Consider the following 9,630-nt stretch of genomic DNA (forward strand, 5'->3'; position numbering starts at 1 on the left):
TCAACATTCTTTCCATCCCAAATCCAAAACACAACACTATACCCGTTACCAGGAAGGAAAGTAACTCTGTCCCAGCCCAAACCAGCAGCGTGCTTCGGCCTGTGAGCTCTCCCTGCTTCTGTGGAGGCAATTTCAGGGCAATATCAAGAAAGACACAACTTTGTCTGCCTTGCATCCGTATGCGGCATCGTGCTGGCTGGCGGATGTGTGTCCCATCAGTGCTCCCCCAGAACCCACAAACCTCATGTACCTGCAGCCTTGGGTCCAAACAGGGCATGTATGAAAAAGTTTGGAGTCCAGAAGATTCATGATGCGGTCAAACCTGCCCAGAGGTGCTGGGAGGTTTGTCACAGGTCAGAAAGTACCAAGGCGAGAGCTGGGGTGTCGGAGCAGAAGACAGAGACGCGTTGGAGCTGCTGCACTGTAGGAAATAGGAAAATGAACAACAGAGATGATTGCAGAGGATTGCATGTGCGAGAGGCACAGCTGAGTAGCGTTAGCAAAAGAACATGAAGTCGAAAGCAAAAGGCTGTTGTTTTGGTTCCCTCTATAAATGATGTCTTGTAATCTTTTATTTTGTGGGCAACTACACATGACAGTGTTTTATTAATAATTTATTTTGCAGCTAAACACCGTAAAGGACTGCAGATCTCACCAGATAAAGCAGCTGTATAATACTTCTCTCAGGCTGTTTTTTAATACGCCTGTCCTAGCTGATGTCATCTTCAAAATACAAGGTACAGTACCTTTCAGCATGGGCACCGCTGTTCCTCCAGCATGTCTCTTTGCTGCAGGAGAGTGCGAAATGGAGGTGACTCTATTTTCTGTTGCATCAAAACTAAGAAATTGTATATACTTTGCTATCATTGTGGAAAGCACTTTTTGCTTAGAACTAATGCTTGTCCCTATGGATGCTTTACAGCAGTGTCCATCCTCAGCGTGGGTTGTTGGGGCTGAGCCTGTACAAATGCCCTCTGCCTGTCATGGTGGACTTCGTGCCTCTGATTCACGCACACGCCGTGGAGGCTTAGCAAACGAGGGATGTGCTGCAGGAAAGGCTCCTGCAATGGCATAGCACCAAGGTAGCAGGGATAAACCAAGGATTGCACCGCAGGGGACAGTGATTTTATTTTAAAATCCATTTATCTTGCTCACATTCCCATCTGCACAAGCACTGGGACATACCCAAGGGCTCTGCCCAGCATCAAACCTTGGAGAGGCATGGACTTACGGAGTCGGATGAGGAGCGGCTGAGGGAACTGGGGTTGTTCAGTCTGGAGAAGAGGAGGCTGAGGGGAGCCCTCATCGCTCTCTGCAACTGCCTGAAAGGGGGTTGTGGCGACGAGGGTGTTGGCCTCTTCTCCCAAGTAACTAGCGATAGGACAAGAGGAAATGGCTTCAAGTTGCGCCAGGGGAGGTTTAGATTGGATATTAGGAAAAATTTCTTCACTGAGAGGGTGGTCAGGCATTGGAACAGGCTGCCCAGGGAGGTGGTGGAGTCGCCATCTCTGGAAGTGTTCAAGAAACGTGTGGATGTGGCGCTTCAGGACATGGTCTAGGAGACATGGTGGTGCTGGATTAATGGTTGGACTTGATGATCTTGAAGGTCCTTTCCAACCTAGTGTTTCTGTGATTTCTGAAAAGACCAAAGATGCTGGTTATTGACTCCTGACCACCTTCCCTTTGTCCATCTCAGGCTGCTGCTGGCTGTGGATGTGCCTTTCTCTACCCTTCAGAAGTTCACAGGGACTTACATCCCACTCCTGTGCCTTCTTAGGCTTTATTCACTGGCCTTCTTCCCGCAACATGGGGCATCCCTAGAAATGCATGTAGATGTGCTGGGGTTTTGATGACCTGCTAATCTAGGTGCCATCAACACCTGCTGCATTTTACTGCCCTTCTAGATGCTCCTGTACCAATCTTCATGTTTCTGTCACAGGTCTCTGCAACTTCTGTATGATAGGTGACTCCTTGTGAAAGCAACCTTCAGCCTTGCAGTTGCCTGGGTTAGACCTGCCTCTTGCTTAACCCTACAGCTGTGAAAAGAAGCATCTAAATTATTGTGGGTTTGGGGTTTTTTTTAAAAAAAAGAAGCCTGTTGAGGTTATGGTAATTGTCTAGTTCTCTTTGTGGCCAGGATTAAAAAGACACGGGGGAGCAGTGGCTGGCTTTCCGTGCCGACTTGTCTGTAACAGGCTGTTGAGTTGCAAAGGTTGTTGGTGGCATTACGTAGGTCTGTTCACAAAGATGCCAAGCGCTCCTCAGCAAAGGTACGGGCAGGAGCTGTGCCGGTGAAACTTGTCTTCTGTTCCCATTTTGTCTGCAAAGAATGTCCTTGGGTGCAACAATATGCTGCGGTGTCATAGGTGACTTTTTCTGGAAACTAAATGCATTCACCCTTAAAAATAAAGACACAGAGCGAGGGAAAGTGTTGCATGTTTTTGTGAGAACAAGAATGAGACTTTTTTAAATGCTAATGATTTTCGTAATTTGTGCACGCCCACCCTTCATGCAGAAATGGTCTTTTAGAATTAGACAATTGTTAATTATTTTCAGTTTTAAACCTCAGAGCCAAATATGAAGTATTAATCCATCAAACATAAGCACGTGAGGACAAGCAAATTCTTTCTAGATGTTCTGTTTAATAGACAGGAAAAACAAAACGATCTTTGAAAATGAGAACAAAATACTGATGCTGAGTTTAATGACATGAATAATTCATCTCAGTGTCCCACTCCTGAGAGAGACTTTGTGGGAAGCTGATGGAACCATATCACTACTGCCTATTGTATAGAAAAGAAATTACTGCCAAATGCATTGACAAGTATTTTTTGAAAAGCGTGCTTAGCCACTACTAAACTGTGAGCTGTTTTTCCTAATGCTTCATAAATCTTCCAAGCCTTTTTTCTCTAGCTCATCAGCCACAATAATTGTATTAAAATTAGATAATTACTTATAGAACCTGAAGGCTTTAGTCTTGATCAGGCAAATACATTGGCAAGTCTTCAACTTCAATTCCTTGAATATTGGGGGTTGCTTTGAGCTTTCCAGCTTACAAAAGTACTTGGGAGCTATTGAAAATGGGAGTCTCTTATGTCTGTGTAAAGACTCATAACATGACTGAACCTCCTAGTTAGTAGGTAAATATCCAATTGCGTGCACATGCAGAACAGCATGCCTGTCTTACATCACACCTGCATCGTGTATTGCTCGTGTCATGTGTGAAAATCTATAATACCATTCACAAAAATCTATAATACCATTCACATGTGTTCTCTCTCTGTAGAAATACGTAAATTTTGTATGCAGCTTAGACAATTTGGAAGTAGAAGCGCAAGTGAATAGCAATAGAACAAAAATGAAAAAGTGCCAGATGTGTTCAAGGAATTAGGTAGGTGATAGGGTTGTGGTTAAGGAGGAAATTAAGACTAACTTCTGTAGAAGTATTTACGGTATATTTATCTTGCATGTCATTTGATCTGTTTATTAGAATTTCGATTAAAACATTTACATCCGACCGTAAGCTCTCATTCTGTCTTTGGTTACTGTCCTGCCTGGCACTTGTTTGGCACTCTCTTGCACACAGGACTGTCCAGTTCAGCTGGGCTCTGCAGAAGTCCGAGTGTCAGGGCTGGCAGCTCAGGTCGTCAACGTTTTCGTTAAGAGCCTGTAAGACCTCTACCACCTTGGGCTGTTAACCTTACTAGGTCTTCCAAATGCTGCAGTAAAGTAAATGATTCACTTGCAAATATTACAAAAGGGAAAAATTTCTGGAAAAATTTATCAGCATTATTTTCGTAAGACAACCATCAGGAAATTCACTTAGGCAAAATATTTAATCTGGTTAAATTCCTACCTACTTCATGGATTTAATGGAATTTCATCTGGTGTAATTTGCCTTTCTCTGCTTTGTGTGGTTATGTGAAAGGTTGACTTCTGAAACACACATTCATTACCAATGGGATTACTGATGAATACAAATTACTGATTTGCATAATAATTCACAGCACTGCATATTTATGCAATGGGCCAGTTAGTGTAACTGGTGTAATGACAGTGGTGTCAGATTTTTTCCTAGTTGAAAGCCTGTTTCTGACTGATAAAAGTTTGACCTTTTGGGAGCACCTGATGTTGGGAGCAGGTTGTCACAATAAATTTGTATTCCTTTTTGTTTGCTGGTGGCTACTAGGCAGATGTAAACATCTTGACTGGTATAGAGTGTGTTGTTAGTAATGTATTGGATATTGTTAATTTTAAACACTTTAATCATGTTCAGTGAATTGAAGGCCTTCTAAGAAAATATCAGCTTTAAAATGCAGATCTTTCTGTGTATATAAAATCATCATAGATTTTTGTCTTGCATCCTGCAGGTGCAACTGTACCAGCCCACAGAGCAGTTCTGGTAGCTCGCTGTGAGGTAATGGCAGCTATGTTTAATGGTAATTATCTAGAAGCAAATAGTATTCTGGTTCCAGTGTATGGGGTTTCCAAAGACACTTTCCTCTCCTTTCTAGAGTATCTTTATACCGACTCCTGCTGCCCAGGTAAGAAAATTTAAAAGTACATGTATACCTGTTACTCATTTTTCCGCAGTGGGGCATTGATACAGAGTAATGTAGCAGCATTTATTTAATTGAAAAATGCCAATATTTTAATGTATAATGTCTCAAGAAAGAGAACTTGTTCATATTGTGCAAAAAAAAGTAATCAATTCAGCCTTATTCAAGTAAACTCAACTGCAGGCAGAACAAATATCAGTATTAAGATGCTGTATTTGTTTTGTGCTTACATAGCAAGACGAAAAACTGTGAAATGTCATTTCTGGTCCATTATAATATTTGGAATTCTTCTACATCGTAACAGCTTTCTAATCTCAATTCTGGGTTCTATTTCAAAACTGTAATTTTGTTTAGCACATATTTTGTTAAGTTTAATATGAACAAGGCTAAATTGCACGAATACCTTATTTATACACATGGATATCTTATTTGTATGTAAAACCAGAAAAAAGTGTCTCAACTGGAGTATTTGGCTAGAAAAATTGAGCTAGAGCATTCTTTCTGTCTTAACCTTTGTCTTTTTTAATGAGAAAAAAACCTACAAACTAAATAAGAAATTTTATTTAAATACAGATAATTTTCCTTTGATATAATGAATGAATGAATGATGACATGTATTTTTGCTTTGTTTTCTTTTTAAATAATTCTATCTTGTGCTTAGGCTTTCCCGTACGTTTTTCTTTTTAGTTTGTCTAACATTTCATTGCCTGTCAGTTTAAATATGCAACACTGTACAGTATTTTTTTAAAAATATGGTTGATTTGGTTTCTTTTTGGCCTTTTTACTATACTTTCTTGTACATGTATCATAGAGGTTTTTTTTTGAATGAGAAGTTAGAAATCTAAAACCTGTTATTAATCCTTACTTTAAATAGACCAGCAGCATTTGACTCAGCATCTTCAAGGTACAGGATATTGACAACAATTTATTATACTTACCTTCTAAAAAGTACTAACTACTCTTTTCCTGTTAATTAAATAGTTCATTTGGAAAAGAGAGTGATATAGGAAACTTATAATGATAATAATGAAAAATAAAAGGAGGTGATCACCAGCAATTTGATTTTGTGTTTATTGTTAGATGTTTAAAAGATGATTCGGTGAAAAGTGGCTTTGATAGTCTTGTCAAACAGGTAAAATATATGTCACATGTCTTCTTGTTTTTCAGCCAGTATTCTCCAAGCTATGTCCCTCTTGATCTGTGCAGAGATGTACCAAGTAATGAGACTCCAGCATATTTGTGAGCTTTACATTATCACACAGCTTCAGAGCATGCCTAGCAGGGAACTGGCATCCACAAGTCTCAGTATTGTTAGCTTGCTCAAAAAAGCTAAGGTATGGGTTGTATATATCAAATAAGAATATTTATGTTGATTCTAATTTGTGGGTGTTGTTTAATTGTTATGATTTTTAAGATCTTAATAATTTCCATTCCCAAGGACAAACGTTGATATGCAACCTGTTGATATCTGGTGGCACAAGGCTGGCTAAAATAAGGGCTTCAACCTTTTATTGCAGAATGTGCAGTCATACACTGTGTGAAATCACACAGTCATAATCTGTGTGATTTCCTTCATCAAGGACACATTGCAGCGTCAGATTAATTACAGCTTCTGCCAGAAAAGGCAGTGAAATGAAGGCAAGTGAAGATGCACTACTTCCTCTTTTAGTCAAAAAGAAAATTGTATGAGGTGCAAGTGGCAAAGGAAATCCAACCTGGTAGAATATTGAGTGAAATACATAAAACGCATGAAAAGAAAAGATTAGAGGCTGGAAAAAGAGAAAGAGAAACAGTAAAAACAAATTGGGAAAACAGAAGAAGAAAATAAAACCTGAATTGTTTACAAGTCTCGGGTAGGATATTGTCTTAAGTGAACAGCATTTTGTGGAGAGAGAGAAGACAACAAAACCAACATGCTGCACTCCTTACCTTCCTTTTTCTGAAGCTCTGCTTCTGCGCAGAAAACAAAAATTTCCAAGATTTGTGACCAAAGGGGCCCCAGGGGTTAGGTCACACCTAACCTGTGGGAGGGAGTTTTATTGTTCACTCATGAGTCTCCATCTATCTACATATTTCCAGCAATACCTTTTCCTTCATCATCTCCTACAGTCAAAACTTCATTTGGTAAACTGCTATGTTGACAGTGGAAATCTAAAATATTTTGACATGCAAAGCATGGTTGTGTTTTAGACATGGTAGTATTAAGTTATGTGTTTCCTTTCTTCTCACAGTTTCACAATTCTGATTGCCTTTCAACTTGGCTTCTTCATTTTATTGCCACTAACTACCTCATCTTCAGTCAAAAGCCTGAATTTCAAGATCTTTCAGGTAATTTATTAATAACTTTTAAAACAAGAAATGTTTTGCAGTTCTGCTTGGATAGGTGTGAGAGACTGGACAATAATACTCCTGCATGAGAAGGTGATTAGGACTTCTTTAGGATATACAGCCCAGAGTCTTTGAGCTGGATGGTTCACCGCCCTGCTGTGAGACCAGCATGTGACACATGAAGAGCAGTACCGCCAGCAACTGCATCCCCCTCTCTTTTGGTTCCTGTGCTGATGGCCAGGTTCCCACACATAACTGAGTCGACTAGGGCAGGTTGGTCATTTTATGTCAACCCCTCCACCTTATGTGTATAATTTTGTTTAGCTTGTACATTTGAGTCAAGGTAATGAGTCACTTCCAATACGTGATCTTTAAGAGTTGGGGTTTTCTTTGAAGAAAATAGGATTCTTATAGTATTCTCCAGCAGATCTCATGAAATCAAATAACTAATGTCCATTCAAGTAAATAAACCCAGATTCTTCCAGGGAACTGATACTTATTTTCCCAAACAGTATGTTTGTTTCCTGACATGTAACTCTAGAAAGTTTTGCTCATTGCTTGTGGGATTCTTCATCATCCTAATGAAGGTGATCTTGATGGGTGCATCTTTTTGACCTGTGGTTCATGTTCAGACTGTTGGTATGGGGCCAGTGTATTCCAGAAGGAATACAGAAGCAAAGAAAGGAGAGGTAGGTCTTCCCTGCTTTGTTTGAACCTGGAATTTGTCTTTCAGTGGCCCATCTGTGCATCTTCTGAAATTGCTATTTTGTATAGCCTGATCTTGATTAAACATGAAAGAGCAGGGCACTGGTGCTGGCAGGTGTCACCTACCAGTGGGTTTGGCCCACAGTTGACTTGCTTTGCTTCCCTTCCTGGTGGTTCAGATGGCGAGGTGTTTTCAATAACTGTCTGTGGTATCTTCTTGTGATAGACCTTTGGTCTCAACCACCCTGAGGTTCCTCTGAAGCTGCAAGAATCAGGTTGTCCTCTCCATTTGTTGAAGGTGGGAAGTGCCTCTGGCTTCCCCTTGGTGAGACAGGAGAGCACAGAGACCCTTTTGACTTAGGGTCACTGCAGAGCTCAATCTAGGCACATCTACTTGTCAGTTTCCCATTTCCCCTGTGGGAAATCGATTTACCAATATTGCGTATTTTTTTTTTTCTGCTGTGGAAAGTAGTAATAATAGCACTTCTGTCTCCATGTTGTAGTTATCCTGATGGATATCAGGCTGCATATGAGCCTGTTTTGAAACTCATCACAGAATCACAGAATCAATAAGGTTGGAAAGGACCTCTAAAATCACCAATTCCAACTGTTAACCCAACACCACCATGCCCACTAAACCGTGTCCTGAAGTGCCACATCTACACATTTTTTGGACCCCTCCAGTGCTGGTGACTCCACCACCTCCCTGGGCAGCCTGTGCCAATGCCTGACCACTCTTGCAGTGAAGACATTTTCCTAATATCCCATCTAAACCTCCCCTGGCACAACTTGAGGCCATTTCCTCTCGTCCTATCGCTGGTTACTTGGGAGGAGAGACCAACCCCCACCTCACCACAACCCCCTTTCAGGTAGCTGTAGAGAGCGATGAGGGCTCCCCTCAGCCTCCTCTTCTCCAGACTGAACACCCCCAGTTCCCTCAGCCGCCCCTCAGCAGACTTGTGCTCCAGACCCCTCCCCAGCTCTGTTGCCCTTCTCTGGACACGCTCCAGCACCTCAATGTCCTTCTTGTACTGAGGGGCCCCACTCTGAACACAGGATTTGAGGTGTGTGGTGTTGCAGTGATGTTTCTGATAAACATCACTTATCGGTACTTGTCAGCACTTGAGAGTGCGTGAGTAACTTGGGGATGAACTGTACAATATCACCACACCAGATGTCTGGTGTGCCATGGCCTGGAGTTTCCTCCATGTTTCCACCACTCGTGGAGCATCCAGGGCTGATGCAGAGCTGATCCCCTTTCTCTTCACTAAAGCTGATGGCTCTAGGATGAGATTTCTGAACTCTCCGGTGGGTGGCTGATACCAGGCTGGCTGTTTTGGAAAGCGCCTGTGGATTGACTCGAAGGAAAAGGGTACGAGTGGACCAGTATCCTTTGAGATTTGGTATCCACTTGCCTGGCAGCCTGTCCTTTGCTTTTCTCCCTCCTCTGAGTCCCGTCTGCATGATTCACTGAAGGGTTGACGTGCTCTGCTCGGCTCTCAAACTTGCACCGAGACAGCCAGAGGAAAGAAACAGGAGCGCATAAGTGAATATAGGTGGGTGGGGTGGAGCCCTCTGATCCAGCTTGCCAAACGCTCTCAGGCGCATTCAGGTGGGAGCACGCTTCCCAACGGCAGCAGTTACGGGTAGCTGGAGTCTGAGGACTCCAAAACGCAACATCAGCTCAAGGTTCAGGGGAAGCGCCGCAGCACGAGGCAGCAGCTCTCTAGGGACCTTCCCACAGCTGAAACCTTCAGAAGCATCCCTGCAAGTTGCAGAAGGCAAGCGGGTGGGTGCTGCCTGCTGCCCACTCTTACTGCAACGTCCCTGACCCCCGCCCTCCCCGGCGGCAGGTCTCTCTGCTGTGCCTTGGCCTGAGCCCCAAAAAGGTCTGGGCAACCCTGCTGCAGGATGACTTGGGAAGATCTGCGGTAGGGAGGATATCTGTTTCTGAAAAGGCAAAGGGGATTCAGAGGGCTGGAACAGCTCTGCCGGGAGGACAGGCCGGGAGAGCTGGGGGGGCTCAGCCTGTGGCGGG

The 9,630-nt window shown here is 42.6% G+C and overlaps 1 protein-coding gene across 1 annotated transcript in view; it reads left to right on the forward strand.

Annotated features, from left to right (window-relative positions):
• Positions 1-625: 625 nt before the first annotated feature.
• The window catches only part of LOC104626428 (rho-related BTB domain-containing protein 3-like), a gene marked incomplete at its 5' end in the record, with an annotated part of 9,953 nt that continues 948 nt past the window's right edge, over positions 626-9,630 (forward strand). Inside the window, 4 exons of the mRNA XM_010294351.1 lie at positions 626-737; positions 4,371-4,544; positions 5,727-5,893; positions 6,791-6,887. Of these exons, the coding sequence (XP_010292653.1) occupies positions 626-737; positions 4,371-4,544; positions 5,727-5,893; positions 6,791-6,887 (550 nt within the window). The remainder of the gene's footprint in view (positions 738-4,370; positions 4,545-5,726; positions 5,894-6,790; positions 6,888-9,630) is intronic.

This window comes from Phaethon lepturus, unplaced genomic scaffold (genome assembly GCF_000687285.1).
Source record: "Phaethon lepturus isolate BGI_N335 unplaced genomic scaffold, ASM68728v1 scaffold45060, whole genome shotgun sequence".
Taxonomy (NCBI): Eukaryota; Metazoa; Chordata; class Aves; order Phaethontiformes; family Phaethontidae; genus Phaethon; species Phaethon lepturus.